Source organism: Dasypus novemcinctus, chromosome 5, assembly GCF_030445035.2.
Source record: "Dasypus novemcinctus isolate mDasNov1 chromosome 5, mDasNov1.1.hap2, whole genome shotgun sequence".
NCBI lineage: Eukaryota > Metazoa > Chordata > Mammalia > Cingulata > Dasypodidae > Dasypus > Dasypus novemcinctus.
In genome coordinates this window covers 65157739-65177481 of record NC_080677.1, presented here as the reverse complement: position 1 = coordinate 65177481, position 19743 = coordinate 65157739, and the positions used below count along the sequence as shown (strand labels likewise).

At 36.1% G+C, this 19743-nt stretch overlaps 1 protein-coding gene across 22 annotated transcripts in view; it reads left to right on the top strand.

The window, feature by feature from the left end:
- Positions 1–19743, top strand: part of ADAM22 (ADAM metallopeptidase domain 22) — a 255747-nt gene that overhangs the window by 197603 nt on the left and 38401 nt on the right. For 11 of the 22 annotated variants that reach the window (XM_058297026.1, XM_058297031.1, XM_058297038.2 and 8 more), the window contains exons 19-25: positions 3188–3238; positions 3457–3520; positions 5079–5184; positions 8088–8207; positions 11129–11297; positions 15433–15547; positions 18556–18646. In XM_058297026.1, the coding sequence (XP_058153009.1) occupies positions 3188–3238; positions 3457–3520; positions 5079–5184; positions 8088–8207; positions 11129–11297; positions 15433–15547; positions 18556–18646 (716 nt within the window). Of the gene's footprint in view, positions 1–3187; positions 3239–3456; positions 3521–5078; positions 5185–8087; positions 8208–11128; positions 11298–15432; positions 15548–18555; positions 18664–19743 lie in introns of all 22 variants that reach the window. The other 11 variants (XR_011648822.1, XR_011648821.1, XR_011648820.1 and 8 more) reach the window with 2 other exon arrangements.

Below are 19743 nucleotides of genomic sequence, written 5' to 3'. Positions count from 1 at the left end.
TTTCAGTATCAGAAACTTGAGCAGATGTTCAGCGTAATTTTGTCTTAATTTTGAATTGACCTAAAACTGTGTGCATGCATTAACTATTTTGTTTTGGCTTTAAGTAGGGAGTTAGAGGCTTTTTATCTGTCATATTCACTTGGTGTGGGAAGAAACAAAAAGACTCAGATGTTCTCTTCAGCTGGTTGAAGCAAAAGAGTTAGCAGAGGTTCAGAGAAAGGGCCCATTTCTCTGTCTCTTTTTGTGAAGTCTCTTGCCAATCCTCATTCCTCTTGCTTAGCTTCTTGCTTCACCTCAACCATTAATAGCTGTTCTTGGATTTCATGTCATTTAATTGTAGATAGACAAGCTGGGGAAGTTGGATATACTTTGGTGAGAGTTCATGTGTTTCAACTTAGTGTGTATACAGTTGGTTCTTGCTTTGCATGATAGTGCAGAACCATGAAAATGTCTGTGCAGGCTGAAACCTTGCAAAGTGTTCTTAATAATCAAGAATGGAAAAATGATAATTGTCCTGTGACCTTCAAATTTTTTTGTCAAAATAATAAACACTTACTACTGGTTTTAAATGTATAGGGAAATGAAAAAATAAATATTTATTTAGTACACTATAAATTAAAACATTAGAAGCATTGATAATGAAAGTATTTTCTTTGTTAAAAAAGGAAACTTATCAGGAATACTTTGAACTTATAATTCAGAACAAGTATCTTTTCTATGCCTTAGCAAATTGACATACTCCTTTCTAAGTTTGGAACAACTTCCAACATTTTATCCTTTGTCTTTCAGTGTCATGAAGTATCTCTGAGAGTTCATTTAATGTAAAGGTTTTTGCCAGAGTTGTTCCCCTGGGACATCTTCATCCTTCTAGTCACAACCACTTTCTTTATGTCAATAAGCTCACTAAGTTCTTTTAGATGCACATCTAGAGTCTCTTGAACAGCAGTGGGATCAACATTCCCACAGTCAGCTATTTTTTCTGTGTCTCCATTAACATTTGATTCAGATTTCACCTCCCGTGTCATCACTTTTTGTTCTTTTTGCTGCATTTTCATCTTTGTTGGCCAGTTCCCTCTTTCAATTATCCAGTTTTATAAAATGTCATATGGTTTTATCACTGAAGTACAAAGAAGCAACATAACTATATGTTTTGTTGTCTATGCATGAAGAGAATAACATTTGTACAGTGACTGGTCACTGTCATTCTTTGAAAGAAGTGACATGATTGATCACTGATGATGAAGGGCATCTTTACTGATGTAGTGATTTGTGGACTAAAGAGCCAGCAGCAAAGTTTGTACCTTATGCAATTACTCACAGTTAATATACTGTGGTAACTGAAATTTGAATCATGTAGTTGGGGGGGCTGGTGTTCTTTAATGCAAACATGGTGCTTTTATTTCCTAGGCTTCTTTGGCAAATACCATGAAATGAGTTGGCTTAAACAATGGGAATTTATTATATTACAGTTTTGAGGCCAGGAAAATGTCCAAATCTGGGCATCATCAAGGCAATGCTTTCTTCCTTAAGACTGACTGCCGGTGATCCTTGACTGCTGGCGATCCTTCCACATGGCAAGGCACATAGTGGCATCTGCTGGTCTCTTCCTTCTTTTCCAGGTTCCATTGATTTCAGCTTATTACTTCTGTAGCTTTCTTTCTGTCTGCCTGCATTTCATTCTCTTATAAAGGAATCCAATAATAGGATTAAGACCCTTCTTGAATAAGGTGAGTTGCACCTTATCTGAAGTTGGCTTATCAAAAGGTCCTACTTACAATGGATTTACACCCACAGGAATGAACTATATTTAAGAGTGTGTTTTTCTGGGGTATATTCAGCTTTAAAACATCACACATGGAAACTGAAATTCATGCATTTCAGCACTGAACAAAGCAAGGACTGCCTGCATATTTTTTTTTTCTCTAGAAAAGAAGGACTAAATAGTGGTACACCAACATTAACTCTTAAAAAGACTTTATTTTAAAGATAGTTGTCCTAAGAGATTAAAAATCTTCCATGTAAATACATTTTCCTCCCTTGCTATCTAATTTAGCAATGTTTTTCTAAGTTACGATGTAGTGATGATGAGGATATAGTGAAGTGGTTATGGTTAGGTTACTGGAGGGAAAGTATATTAGTGCAATTCCTTTGGAAAGTGGTTATACAATAAATAGCAAAAAGTTTTTAAGAATCCTAAATCCAAAATGATGTATGCATAAAGATGCTGTTATTGCTTTAGTTGTACAGCATAAATTGGAGATAATTTTAAATGACTGCTTTAGTATATTGGCTATGTGGTTTGTTAGCTCAGTGTGGTGTGTAACAACCCCTAAAAATTACACATATAAAAAAAGTTTATTATTGCATGAGGATATTTTTCTGATAAAAGTGAGGAGAAGAAGCAGAATATAAGATACCGATTTGATTATGCCTGTGAGTACAAATATAAAATTTCATAGACGAAGGTGGAAAGAAAATGTACCAAAGTATAAAAACAATTGCCTTTGGGTGGTGGGAATGTGAGTAGGTTTTGTCTTTCATTTTTTCTGTGTTTTTACATTTCCCAACTTTTCTCAAATGATCATTTATTACTTTAATGATAGAAAAATGTATAATAAATTTTAAAATTGCTGTCTTTTTATATCCACACAAGAATGCTTTGGAGCAATTTTATGCAATTGCTACAAGGGAAAAATGGGGCTATCAAGCATGTCCTTTTATAACATGCTCAAAATAGACTTCTGCTCAGAGAGTCATTTTAAATGTTAGTGCTGTATTGCTTTTCATGGCAAAAGAGAGGAAACTGTAGTCATTGCTCCATCTACATTGGCATCCTCCTTGCTTTTGTTTTGTGCTCTTGTTTTTCTCCCTCTGAATAAGAGTATTTCTGTATTGAAGCAAGTTGCCCTTAAATGTCAGCCTTAGCTGAGCCTATTGCAGTCAGTTCTATTTATTTGTTACTGTATAATCAACTGTTTTTTGACTCTGGTAAATTAATCTTTTTAGGGGAAAGTGCACAGATTATTGTATTCCTTTTTTTTCTCCTGATCTTTGTTTTTATTATCAGATGGTTTACGATACTAATCTTATTATCAGCCTTTATTTCTAGAATGGAAATATTAAAGGGTTTAGTTCAGCTTGATATTTTGCTCTGAATTTGGTTCATAGTTCTCTTCTCTCTCTCTAGTGTGCCCCTAATATTCATAAAATGGATGGATATTCATGTGATGGTATTCAGGTAGGTCTCTTTACTTCTACATAATTTTTTTGTGTGCACCAGCATGAAAGAAATACTGAAATCTTATAACAATAAGAACTCAATAAATATTGCATAATCAATTCTGAAGATAAAAGGCATTTATAATAGTCATCTGCTATTTTTTCCAATCATATTTTCTTCTGTTATCTGACATAAGCAGGTGTTGCCTTGCTAATGGTTTTGTCTTTCCATTTTAGGGAATTTGCTTTGGAGGAAGATGTAAAACCAGGGATAGACAATGCAAATACATCTGGGGGCAAAGTGAGTAAATAGTGTGATCATTTTTAAGTATGATTCAGACTGATTTCTCCAGGACATGTGGACTGGAGATTTTTGATCATTTTATCACTAGGGAATTCTCGAAGTCACTGTAGGTCTTAGCAAGGGCACTTTTGTAGACATTAGAGAAAGGCACCTCCTTGGGAGGGCACAGCCACATACCTCTTGGCTAATGGAAAGTGTCTTTGGACAAAACAAAAGGTGCCTTTGCTGCCAGGCAGATGAAGCCCATGCCAGGGTGTACAGATTGGAGAGAAGAGCTCCACTTATACCCCCCTCAGCTGAGTGCCTCTAAGCAAAACCTGTTCAACCATATGGAAGGGACACGGACTCTGGATAGGTCATCCTTGACTTGGAACTGAAACCATTTTAAGTAGCCTTTTCCTCCTCAAATATTTTTCTTAAACTCTAGCTAACTTTCTTAGTTCCAGACAACCTTCTGTTAAGTTAGCTCTGTCATATCCAAAAGAATGTTTAATGTTATTTCCTTCAAAATTTGTCATATTTTTAGAGAAGAATCTATAATATTTAGATGAAAATCATATTATATCTCTATTTAAATTTATATTTAAATGTTGTGTAATACATATTTTTACAGAAGTATCACTAGCCTTTTGAAAACAATTTCTGCTTTAAACACTGTCAGAAGACAGTTTGTATTAGAAAGCAAGTTATAAAAGATTTAAGAAAATTCTTAATTGTCCCATATGGCAGCTATTAATATAATCCTTTTGGGGAAGGAAAGTGTATGCTTCCTTTTAAGCAATTAGAAACATTTATGTTTGGAGAAAATTTAGTAATACATGTTTGTATTCTAAACAAAGGAATGCATTTTTCTTTCTTCCACTTGAGAAAAAAATAGCTTGACAATAAGAAGTAAGGGAAAAAACTACCAACATAATTAGTTGTTTTTAAATGAACACCAACAGTTGTCCTTTGATTAGTTTGTAATAGTCATTCTGAAATAACTCATAGATAATTCCATTAACTAACCCTAGCTTCTGAAAAAAATAAAAAACCTGACGAAAATACTGACATTCCTTACAGTGCTATTTGACCTTCAGAGATTCAGCATGTTTTTGATAGCTGCTAATAATTAAGCAAGGTAGAAATTGTACCGCCATTTTTCTAATCTTTAGTTATTGTATATAAGTATTTTAATTAAAGTGTATTTGTGATTAATAAAAAGAGCTGAATAAGAAATTCATGCTTTGTATCAGATACAGAGATAAATGGAGCATTTATTCAAGAAAGCATTTGGCAGCATCTTACCCTAATTATTGACCAAATGCTGAGGAGTATTCTTACAACCTATAGCCTGAATCCTATCAAGATCTAAACATGTTTTTCTTTTCCAAATTTCAAATGAGAGTCATAGATATCTGTGATATAGGAAAACTCTTGTTAACTCTGGGTACAGTTTTTAAATTGATAACACATGTGAAGAAGCATCCTTGAATTGTAATTTTCTCTTACTGCAAAAATTTTGAGCAGCTTGCATTTTGCCTCCCTCACTTATCAAAACTTTATTCTGCTTCAGAAGTGACTGCATCAGACAAATACTGCTACGAGAAACTGAATATCGAAGGGACTGAGAAGGGTAACTGTGGGAAAGACAAAGAAACTTGGATACAGTGCAACAAACGGTGAGATGGAGAAGTTAGCCATAAGTCCATCACTCATCTAGCATCAGTTTTTGAAAGACCAGGACTTTGCTCTTTTCTGCATCCCATGGCTTTGACCTTGCTATTCACCTCATCTCTTCTCATCACCTTTGCAAAAGGTTCTCACAACTTGACACTATACCCTAAACTCTCTCCTAAGACCCAGGTCACTTTTGTAGCTGCCTCAGGACTCTTCTGCCTAGAAGGCACTTACCAGCATCCCAAAAGCACCAAAAATTAAAGCCACAAAAGTTAGTGCTGTTGAATTGAACTGGCTCTGACTTTCCTAAGTCATCCCTGTTTTTGCCAAAGTTCTCTTTACCCCACTGTCCTCCCGCTTGGAAGCCTCAGAGTAATACTTTATTCCACCTTCTTTCTAGCACATTGTCCAATTGCCAATTCATATTCATTCTTCCCTTCTTAAACCCTGCACTTTGTTTTTTTCCTTTATAAGAAAAGTTGTGAGTTTACAGAACAATCATGCACAAAATACAGGATTCCCCATATGCCACCCCACCACCAACAACTTGCATTGGTGTGGAACATTTGTTACAATTGATGATAACACATTTTTATAATGGTACTATTAATTAAAGACCATGGTTTAACTTAGAATTCACTGTTTGTGTACTTTAGTTTCATGGATTTTTAAAATAAATTTTTTCTGTTACCATATATAGAATCTAATTTTTCCTCTTTCAGTCATATTCAGATATATATTTTAGTGCTGTTAATTGCATTCACAATGTTGTACTACCATCACCTGCATTTATTTTATTTTTTAAAGATTTTAAAAATTTATTTATCCCCACCCCTTGCCATCATTGTTTTGTGCTCACTGCCTGCTCTCTGTGTCTATTCATTGTTTGATCATCTTCTTTAAAGGAGGCACCAGGGACTGAACCTGGGACCTCCCATGTGGGAAGGAGGTGTCCAATGGCTTGAGCCATCTCCAATCCCACTTGTTGTGTCTGTCATTGTGTTTTTCCACGGTTAGTCTTCGTTGTGTCATCTCATCATGTCAGCTTTCCTGCTCCCTTCTTTAGGAGGCACCGGGAACTGAACCCAGGACCTCCTATGTGGTAGTCAGGTGCCCAACTGCTTGAGCTACATCCATTTCCCTGCATTTATCTTTAATTCATTCCCTCTTTTCCACTGCTATTGCCGTTACCCCAACTAAGACCTATATTATGTCACGAACTATTACAAAAGTCTTTTAATGGATCTCTATGCCAACATGCTGCCATAGTCTTCTGAATCCTTTTGATCACATCAATTTTTTGTTCAAAATTTCACCAGTTCCACATAGCTGATTAGTTGTAAGAAGAGAACCCAACTTTTATTGAGTATACTCTATATATGCTAAGTACTGTTTCACACTTTATATAAGCTATACTGTTTAATCTTTATATGGCAGTTCTCCCCATTTTATGGAGAAGGAAACTGGGATACATTAATTACCTTTTCTAAGTTTGGTTTTGTAGCTAGGATGTAGTAGAAGCAGAGTTAGAACCCAGGCAGTCTCTCTTAACCACTTTGGTGAATGTCAAACTGCTGCCCTATTTGACAAATAAAACAGAACCTTAGCTTGGTACTGAACCTTTTCCACAATTTGCCCCTAACCTATTTTTCTTGTCATTGCTTCTCTTCTATGCCAAATTCTCGCAAACCTTACCTTTCTTCATATGCACTTTACACTATACTACCTTCATCCCTATGCTCATGCAGGTATTTACTCTGAAAGCACCTTTTATACCCACACCATTACCTATAAAAAACTTATCCATCCTACAAAGCCCAGCTTGGAAAAACTTTCTCTATAATTTTTTTCCTGATTTACTCTAAAAATAAATCTTCTGCCTCTTCTCTTCTAAACTCCATGGCCCTTTGTAATGTTTTTTATAAGCCTTGTCACCAACTCTTTAATAGCTTTTTATTGATGTGATTTATTCTCTCATCCAGAGTATATTTTTCTTGAGGATAAATACCATGTATAATTTTCTTTATATACCCTAAGTACCTTGTAAGGTCTATGCAATAAATGAAACTCAAAATGTTGAATGAATATCACTTCTGTGTTGAGAAAAAATTTTTGTTTATGATGGATGTAGTAAAATGATGATATAATTTTTTAATGAATTTTTGAAATTGAATTATTATTACATATTTTTATATGTTGGCAATACATACAGATCCTAATTTTTCTGTTTTTTTCATCTAAGAAAGCCTGATATTTCCATATATATTCTTCATGGCATACTAGTCAGCCTTCACAAGAAATTTATTAAAATATATATATTTCATTATCTCTATTAAATAAAATGTGTTGGACATAGAGAATATATAAGATAGCATTCAATACCAGTGAAAATATTTTACAAGTTAAATTAGAGTTTGGGCAGTAGTAAAATACATGGAAGAAGAGATGATAAGCTTATGTGATTGGGAATCTACAAAATATATGCAATATATAACCTCTGTAATTCTGGGGCAGCTTATCCAAATGTTATTCATTCACTAATCAAATTATTAAATTTCTTTAGCATATCCAGTGATGTGTTATTGGGAAAGAGATTCTGATATAAAAGAAGTCTATTTGATAGATAATTGTCTTTAGTTAAATTCTTGAACTAAAGGACAATAAAGGAAAAGCTAAAAACAATTCAGATTTTGATGCACCAACTAAGAGTTTCAGGGAAGATATTTTTTAAAGTAGAATACATATTAATTTGGGCTTATTTTATTTTGCTTAGCATGTGAGTAAATAGTATATTTAATGAAAAATCAAATGCTAAAGTGATTCAGGAGTATCATTCTAACTAAGTGGTTTGCTATATCTTTAGAAGGGGAAAGTAAAGTAAATAATTGGTACTCTTTTAACACAGGGATGTGCTTTGTGGTTACCTTTTGTGTAACAATATTGGCAATATCCCAAGGCTTGGAGAACTTGATGGTGAAATCACGTCTACATTAGTTGTGCAGCAAGGGAGAACATTGAACTGCAGGTAATGATCTAACCATTCTGTGAGAAGATTTGTCATTATTCTTCTCAGGAACACAGTTTCAGACTACTGTGTTCAATTCATGTGCATATTAGTAAACTGAAACAGAATCTAATCCATAGAGATGACTGAGTAAATCCCTACAGAAAAGATATGAAAAGAAGATAAGAATTAGTTCAATGTGGAAGATTATATAGTTGTTTGAGATATGTTTAGTTGGTAAAATCTTGTAGAGTTTAGTTTGCATTTCATTCTTATTGAGGAAAATGAATGAGAATTTCTGGATTAAAACAGTAGATTAAATATATGCATCCACTTTTGTTCCCTTTTGAAGTCTCATTAAAATGACACTAAATGGACTTTTTTTTTTTTTTTAAGAATATATATAACCACAGGGAGGCAGAGAATGGGAGAACAGGCAACAATAACAATATTTTGGAATGTGTAAAGGCAAATGGATGTGTGACATGGTTTATTAAATCATTAAGAAAGCTGAATCTTAAACCAGTAGTGGAGAAAACTGAGAACCAACCCAGTGTGTATTGTCAGCTTCCAAGAGGCTCTGAGATTGGCACTATCATCTGTTTCTAGAGTAAAGGAATGGGGAGGAGAGTGAAGTGAAGAAGACAGGTCAAAGTCTGGTAAAGAAGCCATTAGAGCAACAGATTATTTCACTGACTTAGCTAAATTGGAGATTGACTACCCTCATAAAAGACTAGAACTTTTACTCTGCAGAGGATAAAAATGGTTTCCATGTTGGGGGACACCAGGGAGTATTGATATCAGGGATTGTATGAAAGTGGTCCAGCCTCACTGATGTTTATCGTCAGAAAACGCCAGAATTTGCCATCTCTATCTGATATATAAAGAAAGTCTCTAATATGAAAAAAGGAGAAAAAAATCAAGCAGAAAAGCAAATACTTATTGATAATTATGAGAGAAGATATATCTATCATGAAGCCATAATAGGGTGTTACTTGAAAAAAAATAGTGAATATTCAGTGAAGAAAAGGATTGTTGGAAATTAAAATATAATGGCAGAAATGAAACTCAGTCATTGAAATTAATTGTCAGAAAATAGAGCAAAAAAGCAAAGAAATAGAATAGAGAGAAGCTCAGTAAGTTAGCTTAGAAATAAAGAACAGAAAAAAATAGAGGGAAGGAAATCATTAATGAGTAACTCAGGAGTATTGTCTAGAACTGAAAGAGAAGTTTCTGGACCGATAGGCTCACCAGGTGCTAGGTATATGGGTAAAATTAGAGGCACATCTATACATAGCATTATGAAACTTCAGAATCTTAGGACAAAGGAAAGAATCCTGAAAGTTTCCAGAGAAAAGGAAGAAACAGAAGGTCAGGAATTAGATTGGCTTTGAACCTGTCGGTAGGAACCCTGGGAGCCAGCAGAGAATAAAGGAAGTTATTTCCAAACTAGAATTTTGAACCCAGGCAAATTATAATCAAGTGTTAGGATAGAAAATAAGGATATTTGTAGGTATGTAAGTTTCCCCTGAATTTGCCCCATGTACATTTTCTTAGGGAGCGACTGGAAGATGCACTCAACCAAAATGAAGGAGTAAACCAAGAAAGGGAAAGGCAGGGAATATAGGAAATAAGACACCCACCAAAGAAGAGAGATAGGGTGACCTTCAAATTGATGGTGAAGGGAGATTCAAGATATGCAGCTTCATACCAAGCATATGGAAACCAGGCCAGATTGAAGCAGGTTAGAAAGGTCCAGGAGAGATTTCTCCAAGAAGATGAACTGATGTTCCAACACATACTGAGAGGAGTTTTTGATAGTGGGCAGAGAGGGATAGATTAGTGATAAAATAATAGAAAACTAAGCAAAGAAATAACAAATAAAATACTTGTCTAAGGGAAAACAAAAAGCTGTGTGGGAAAAGTAAGGGTTTAATCATGACATACTGCATGGCTCAGCTGAATAATGTTTACATAGTCATAATAATGTACATGTTTATTTAACTATTGATTAAACAAAAATGTGTGTTGGTAGAATAGAGGAAAGGGAAATGTGCATTTGTAGGTTAGGGAAGGAAAGAAGTATTCCATAGAGAAATCAGCTGATAATGCCTAAAATGTAAAAATCAAGAAATAGTAATACAAGCCCATTATTTAAAGATGCAGACATAAATAATAAATTGAGTATAATAAATAATAAATTAAGAGTACTTATTCCTCCTTTAAGTGGAGGAATAGGTGCAAGGAACTGTTTTATTTCATTTTAAAAAAACACAGTTTATATGTTTTTACACTATTTGCATGCATATAAACAAAAAGAATGGGGATTTTTGTGCTAACATTGATATGGTACAATATGAAAAAATTGGTTAGGAATATACATTTTCAATTCGTATCCTAAGTGTTTATTTTTTATTCCTTATTTATGGGCTTATTATTGAATACCTAAGTTACAGTTCAGGCATTCTCAAATATTATTTGTAAATATCGTACTTTTTGGGGAAATTAAACCAAAATCAACTCTAATCCTTGTTTGAAAGGCTGGTAGCACTTGAAATTCTTGAAACTCACTTAACTTATCAAATCTAACACTAGCAATAATGGCATACTTGACTTGTACATGGTAGCCAAAGGAAAATGATAAAGACATTTCAATTCAGGGCCTTGCTATTTTATTATTGTATTTCTGTCCTAAAATATATCAATTTTTCTGAAAAATCTTGGATCAAAAGAATGTGATACTTTAATAAAATTTTTTAAATGAAAAAAGATTCAGTTACTTCTATTTAGAGGTTGAAAATGCTTATGCTACTGTATTTTTAAAATCCAATAAATAGAAAATGTGGGAAGTGATATTGCCCACTTTTTAGTATTAAAACATTCTCAGGGTAAATGTAGATTAATAGAATCCCATTTTCTTTTTTATTTCAATTTACTCATAGTGGTGGACATGTTAAGCTTGAAGAAGATGTGGATCTTGGCTATGTGGAAGATGGGACACCATGTGGTCCACAAATGATGTGCTTAGAACGCAGGTGTCTTCCTGTGGCTTCATTCAACTTTAGTACTTGTTTGAGCAATAAAGAAGGCACTGTTTGTTCAGGAAATGGAGTAAGTATTCAGTACCATGCATGGAGAAACTATTACTTTCTTTTATATCACAGAAATAGATATGACCCTAAACTGGTTTTCCTAATTATAGAAAAGCAGGATTACCTGAGTTTCTAGACAGTATATAAATGCTTATTTGATCATAGTCATTTTAATATTTCTGTTGTGTAATCTGAGAAATTTGGGAATAAGAAACAGCATTATCTTCTGTTATTAGTCAGCCAAAGGGGTGCTGATGCAAAATACCAGAAATTGGTTTGTTTTTATAAAGGGTATTTATTTGGGGTAGGAGCTTATGGATAACAGGTTATAAAGCATAAGTTACTTCCCTCACCAAAGTCTATTTTCTCATGTTGCAGCAAGATGGCTGCTGAAGACTGCAGGGGTTCAGGCTTCCTGGTTCCCTTCTTTCTAGGATCTTGCTTCTCTCTGGGTTCAAGGTTCCTTTCTTCCTGGGGCTGGCTTCTCTCTCCTTTGTGAGTTTACTTCCTGGGGCTCCAGCTTAAGGCTTCAGCATCCAACTCCAACATCAAAAACCCTCAACTCTGTCTTTTGCCATGATTTTAGGTGGGGACTCAACTCTCTAATGATGTGGCCCAATAAAAGCACTAATCATAACTTAATCATTACCAGGTACAGACCAGATTACAAACATAATCCAATATCTATTTTTGGAATTCATAACCATACCAAGCTGCTATACCTTCTTAACCAAAATTTTCCACCATCCTTTCTTATTTTGTTACTATAACCTCACATAATATAATGTGTTTTCTATAAGTGAACTAGGAGTAAGTTTCTAAAAACTCTAATGGCTTAATAGAGGGGGGAGAAAAAGTAGGGATTATGGCCATGATATTTAACAATTGTGTATGATACAGGCACTGACTAGTCAGGACAAATCATAAACTGCTCTGGCCACCCTGGTGTATACCAGCTGAGAGTCTGTCCTTAAAATAAAAACAGAGAAATTTAGGGAAACGTTTCTTGCAGATAAGAAAGAATGGAGTTCTTTGAAAGACCTTCTTTTTTTTAAGATTTATTTTTTATTTATTTCTCCCCCCCACCCCCGCCCAGTTGTCTGCTCTCTGTCCATTCGCTGTGTGTTCTTTTGTGACCGCTTCTATCCTTATCAGCGGCACCAGGAATCTGTGTTTCTTTTTGTTGCATCATCTTGTTGTGTCAGCTCTCCGTGTGTGCAGCACCATTCTGGGGCAGGCTGCAGTTTCTTTCGCACTGGGTGGCTCTCCTTCCAGGGTACACTCCTTGCGCGTGGGGCACCCCTATGCGGGGGACGCCCCTGCTTGGCATGGCCCTCCTTGCACACATCAGCGCTGCACATGGGCCAGCTCCACATGGGTCACGGAGGCCTGGGGTTTGAACCGCAGACCTCCCACGTGGTAGGCGGATGCCCTATCCACTTCCCTGAAAGACTTTTAAATCTAATCTTTTAGTCATCTATCTGATAATGTAGGTCCTAAAAAAGTTTATATGTTAAATATTCATGCTCTATTAGTAGATATGGTGTCATTTTCAGTTAGAAATTCCTATACTAACAAAAGCTCTTTTGCTACTTTTTCTTTTAGGATGTGCTATGATTTTCTCTCTATCCTCATTCTAGATTCTTTGCTTAAACTGGTCTTGGAGTTGTAAACCTTCAATCCTGGTCATTCCTTGAATATCCTTGAGGGATATGCCAAGAATTTACTTAGAAAGGTCTTACTGGGAAATGTGGCTCAACCAATTGGGCTCCCATCTACCATCAGGGAGGTCCAGGGTTCAATGCCCAGGGCCTCCTGGTGAGGACAAGCTGGCCCACGTGGTGAAGCTGGCCCATGTGGAGTGCCAGCCCACGCAGGAATGCGGTTTCGCACAGGAGTGCTGCCCTACGTGGGAATGCCACCCCATATTGGAAAGCCACGCTGCGCAGGAGTACCGGCTGTTGCGGAGAGCTGGCTCAGTAAGATGATGCAACAAGAGACGCTGAGGAGAGAAAATAAGAGGACATAGCAGAACTGGGAGCGGAGGTGGCACAAGAGAGTAATTGCATCTCTCCCACTCTGGAAGGTCCCAGGATAAGTTCCTGGAGCAACCTAATGAGAATACAAGCAGATACAGAAGAATGCTAAGCAAATGGCCACAAAGAGCAGACAATAAGGGGAATGGGGGGGAGGGGAGAAATAAAAAATAAATATTTTTTTAAAAAAAGGTCTTACTAATTGTCACTCCTTGCCAAAGGATAGGAATTCCGTGGTTCATCAGAATAGAGAAAGCATAAAGTGAGTTGTTCTACTCCTACAAATGGGGGTTTGCTAAAGTTCTTTCCTTAATCACTAAAAGGATATTAGAGAGGAAATGCTTTCGTTGGGAACAGGAGAAAAGAATAATGTAATTATTTCTTGACCACACAAACTAACGAATGGCCAAATCTTACTCACCTTAAAATCCTGAGTATATAACACAGAAATCATGCATAATTGTTTAGTAACCATTTGTTTAATGAATGAATAAAAAAATAATAACATAAGGGAATCAAGATAGCAAATAGCATCTGAATCATATACAATAATGATGCATAATACAGAGGTGTTATATTCTATGTACTTTTAACTTACAGTGTCTCAACTCTATATATGACCAAAAATTAAAATGAGAAATACAGTAGATATTCTTTATATATTATATATGCATTATGTAATTAAGAGTATGGGCTTGAAGGCAGATAGTCTCGGTTGCTTCTTATTAGCTGGATGATATTAAGCAAACTTCTTAGCCTCTCTGTGATTCAGTTTTGTCTTCTGTGTACTGGAGATAATGATAGTGCCTACTTTATAGGACTGTTGTGAAGAATAAATGAAGCACTTAATGCCAGGGATGTAGTGAGTGTTAAATAAATGTTAGCTCTGATTCCATTTATTATGATCACTGTGCACAGGTATCAGGTCTGTTCTTGTCACTCTATCACCGTTACTGTCATATGACATGCAGAGTGAGGCTTGGAGAGGCCAGCTGATTTTATTAAGGTTCTATAGTGAGACTGGTGAAATGGTGGCTCAAGGCCTTTCACTTTAACTCTAAGCTTTTTCCTTTCTACATACTCATTAATCTGTAGTCCCTAAAGGGATTTATTTATGGTTACATTTAGATATGGGTATATGTTATCTTTTGCCAGATTAGAGCAGACAAAAGAAATCAAGTGGGAAAGACCTGCCTTAGGAAAAACTTCTCAGACTCAAAGCTAACTATTCTTTCTTTCTTCCTACTCCATTTGAACTTGTTTTGAATTATTAAATCTATATATAGGCTCAATTTCCTGAATAAATAAATGGAGAGAGATTTTTAATTTTTAAAACTTGGGGGAGTGAGTATGGCTCTAACAGTTGAGCGCCTACCTCCCACATGGGAGGTCCCAGGTTTGGTTCACAGTGCCTCCTGAAAAAAACAAAAACCAGCTCAGGGATGCCAATGTGGCTCAGGAGTTGGGCACCAGCTTCGTATATTTGAGGTCCCGGGTTCAATTCCCAACTCCCAGTACCTAAAAAAATATAAAATTGGTATCAGTCATATGTGAAAGTTTTCCCAATTTTGGAAGTTCTTTGTTCCCATGATCCCGAAGCAGCTATTCTTTTCTGTGGTTTGGGTTGAGGTGCCAAAATTATAGCTTTGTGAAGCTTTTTTCTTAGACCACCATAAAGCATTGGGCCTTCTCTTCCTTGTTGGATTTATCTATCTCATTCAGCTTCCTAAAAATTAATAAAATTTTTGCATGAAGACCCTTTCTGTGAAAGAACACTTTATTTTGGATAATTGACACTTTCTGCTTAATTTTTCCCATCTTCCTCTTATAAGATTTAAATTAATAAAAGCCAAAACAAGAATAATTTCATTGATTTTTTTTTATACATAGAGATGAATTCCTCTTAAAATGTATTGTTCTGTTTGGAACAGCATTCTCTAGAAAATTTCTTAGGTACTTGAGTAAGAAATAAAAGAATTAGTATTGGGAAGAAAGTACCAATGATTTCTTCAGTATCATCAAATTCTATGCATATAATAATCAGAAATTAACATTTATCTTTCATTACTCTGTACTCTGTAGAGTCGATGTTTACTCTATATTGATTTTGGATTTCAGGTTTGCAGTAATGAACTGAAGTGTGTGTGTAACAGACACTGGACAGGTGCAGACTGTAACACTTACTTCCCTCACAATGATGATGCAAAGACTGGCATAACTCTGTCTGGCAATGGTAGGTACTTCACTTAGTCTTTATACAGAAGGAAAGAGAAAACTGTCCTACAGAACTTTCATTTCAATTATTTTTATGATAATTCAATTAAATATTAATATAAATCAATCCCACACAATAATGAGTTATAATATGCAGCTGGGGTGCATCTTATGAAAGTGGTCATTTCCATTAAATTAAAAATAATATGTAATCTTGACTATAACTTATTCTACTGATTTAGGCTTATCTAGTCTACCTCAGAGTAAGACTTTTCAAGTATTGAGCTTGTTTGGTGCTATCAGTACACCCTAAAATTTCTTTCAAATGTAGAAGGTAGTTTTAATTCTTAATTCTTAACTATATGAATTTAAAGGGAAATTTTTATATTTTGGACTGAATAAATAAGAAAGCAAAAATTAAAGAATTGTTTAATAAATGTTATGTTGATTTAATATTCTTCATTTAGAGTCTTATCCACATTCAACCCCAGCTCTGTAGCTTGCTAGTGCTAAATGTAAACTGGCAGTTATGTAACGACATGAGTAAGAAATGACAGTTACAGTTCTAAAAGCTAGGGTGGCCCAACTGGAGAAGTAGAAATTAAATGCAGATATCTGAAATAATTCATACCTTGGATGTCATATTGTAAAGCTTTTTATATAGCTAGTTGAGTGTGACAGATGAATGGTACCGGAGATGTGGGAAAGGTAGGTTAATGAGTACTTGCAGGTCCTGTAACAGAGAGGAGCAGCACACCTCACAGAGTGAGCTCCAGGGTTGATCAAGGAAGAGTGAGGATTGGAGGGTTTGTGTTTGACCTTCACAGGGGTGTGAACCCAGGTAGGATGCAGGGAGAAGAGGGAAATGCTATTTATCTTACATAAGCAGGTGTCAGGTGAGGTCACCGAGGGACCTAACAATAAGGTCGAAGGTGCTGAGGCAGCAGATGATGTAAAAATTCCCTATTGTGGGAAATGGACTTGGTCCAGTGGTTAGGGCATCCATCTACCACATGGGAGGTCTGCTGTTCAAACCCCGGGCCTCCTTGACCCATATGGAGCTGGCCCATGCGCAGTGGTGATGCGCGCAAGCAGTGCCGCGCCGCGCAGGGGTATCCCCCGCGTAGGGGAGCCCTACGCGCAAGGAGTGCACTCGTAAGGAGAGCAGCCCAGCATGAAAGAGAGTGCAGTCTGCCCAGGAATGGCGCCACCCACACTTCCCGTGCAGCTGACGACAACAGAAGCGGACAAAAGAAACAAGACGCAGCAAACAGACACAGAGAACAGACAACTGGGGGAGGAGGGGAATTAAATAAAAAATAAATAAATCTTTAAAAAAAAAAATTACCTATTGTATTTTAATCTGCTACAGAAGGAAATGGGTTTAAACCATTTAAAATTCTTTATCATTTCATTACCAACTATTCTTTTGCATTAACAGTGCTCAAATCCTGAGGTCCATTTGATGCCAAAGGAGGAGGAAAAAAGGAGGAAAAAAAAGTTCATTGTAATCATCCAGACAGGTTAAAATTCTCAGCCAATGTAATTTTAATCAAGTCACAGAATGATTAAGATTTCAAACACCCCAGTCTTAGCAATGGTAGTGTGGCGTTCAGGCTAACAATTAATGCAGAGAAGGGAATATTTAGGCCCACGGATTTTAGTGACTTGTCAAAAGTCATACCACTGCTTAGAAACCATTAAGATTAGCATCCAAGTTTATTGCTCCTTGTAAATCCCTGGAAGAAAAGGAAGGGAGAACAGATATTCTAGGCCTTAGTGTAAGAAAACCCCAGTGACCCAGAAGAGCCAGTGACATCTGCACCCACCTATCCCTCAAGGATCTGGGCAGGCTAGTGTCTGAAGTCTGCTCAGATGCCCTAGACTTGCCATCTGACATGACTCCTGAGAACTCTCAAAGAGGCTGCCCTTCTATCATGAGGAATTGAAATCTGTTCCAGTTGCCCATCATCGTGGACCTTTGATGTCTGGAAGGAAGCTTCAGGTGTAAAGACAAGGACAGATGTGAGCTGTTCTATGTGCAAGCACCACAATTAAACATTTGCTATAAATCATTGTCAGCAAAATGGGCCTCCTGGAATCAGAACCAGGACTCAGGCCTTCCTTTTCTGCTCTTGGCCATCCTTAGAGTTTGTTGACTAGGACTTCACCTGGCTAGGTCACTCTTACTGGCATGGCTTCCTTAAGGTTTACACCTCAGCTTGCCTGAAAACAGATGCTCACATGACCCTACCATTACTGGGTCCTGAGTTTCACTCATGACCTGAATTCTGCCTGCCCAAGTCTGGCCCATCTGGTGCTCCCTTGCTCTCATTCCATATCAGTATAAAACTCTAACCACCAGACTACATCTTATTCTTTGGCTTTTCTTTCTCCAGGATGCCACAGCTATCATGTACCAGACTAAAAACTACAACCCAGCACTTTTATCACCTGAACAATGATCACATAGCTCTATAGACATGTTTTCTCCTTAAGAAGCTTAAATTCACTTTGAGGGACAAAATATCACATGCACATGCACACACACTGACAACACTACATTCATTATTTGTCAGAATGGAGTGATATAAACAATAACATTTTTAGAATTTCAGAGAAAGAAAGAGGTCAGGGTCAAAAGCAACACTGATTTCTAAAATTTTCTTCCCAAATGGTGTTATTCAAAAACAGTTGTATAGGGCTATATTATTCCCCTTATATTTACTCTTCCTTCATATAGTTCAATGGCCTCATCATATTTTCCAGAAAAATACATGGAAAATATTATTGTGTAAAAATGTACTTGGGCAAGAATTTAAAAAGAAGTGTACAAAGAAATTTTGGAAAACTGATGGGGGTTGGTAAGTTATGGTTGATTATTCTTTCCTTCGAAAAATACCCACATTAAAAAAATAATGTTGTTAGTGTGATGATAACAAATCTGGAGAATAAAGTTTCTGAAAGATATGTATATCAAAATTTCAATGAATAAACTGACCTTCATTGTTTCTTTTCTCCCCTTAGGTGTTGCTGGTACCAATATCATAATAGGCATAATTGCTGGCACCATTTTAGTGCTGGCCCTCATATTAGGAATAACTGCATGGGGTTATAAGTAAGTGAAATATCTTGGTATTATTACTGTCAAAATATGCATTGAAATATTTTGATTGATTGAAGACATCTAGAAACGTTTATATTATTTAGGTATATTTGCAATGAAAATCACCCTGGCTCAGCATTCAATCAATGATTATTCTTGGCATGGTTAGAAGTTATAAGGAATTATCATTTTAAAGATGCTCAGACAACTCTTCTATTCTAAAAGTACTGAATATTGTTTTAAAATCATTAAAGTGAGTTAAAATCAATTGAAATCTTGTGTTATATAAAGGCTGGTTTGGTTTGCTCTTTAATGACACAACTTCTCTTGACTTAAGCTCAAGAGAGTTAGTTTAGTGCTTTAATACCAACAGCAAGAATAACAATAACAAGAACAACAACAGATTCTTACTGTGCTCATGCATGGGGCTAAGGGCAATATCTCTTTGTCTTCACAGACAGTATAAAGGAGGCACTATTATTTGTTAAATTCTTGGGTGTTTTTGCATGTATAAAAGGCTGTTTCAGAGGTTTAATTTGTTAAAATTAGGATTCAAGTAAAGTTACAAACTTTAAAAACCCAATTCTTCCATAAGCTTTTAAAGTTGAACTTACAATTATTTGGGTTCTAGTTATATATTTAAAAAGTTATAAATAAGTTCTGTGGAACTTTGGGTAATATTTGATTCCCTTAAAAACTTAGCTAAGGGACAGAATTGTGGGAAGATGGAAGAGTAAGAAGCTCCAGGAATCAGTCCCTCCACCAGAACAACTCATAAACAGGCAGGAAATGTTGAATCAATTATTTCAAAACTCTAGAGTCCAATAGAACATGGTATAGCATCTAGGGAAGAGTGGGAGGAAGAGGCTGGTAAATTATGGTAATTACCAGTAAATTGCTCTTTCCATGTTGTGGTTATAGTTGCCCAGCCCCACTTCGCAGCAGGCGGCAGTGCAGTCTCGCCCATGGCATGAAGGGGCCATGAAAATCCACTTCACCAAGATCCAGAGCGAGCACATGCCAATTACTGATCATAGCTTTTGATTAGCTACTTCGGATCACTGGCAGCCTGGCTCTGACCATGGCCATTGTTCCAACCTGCAAGGTGA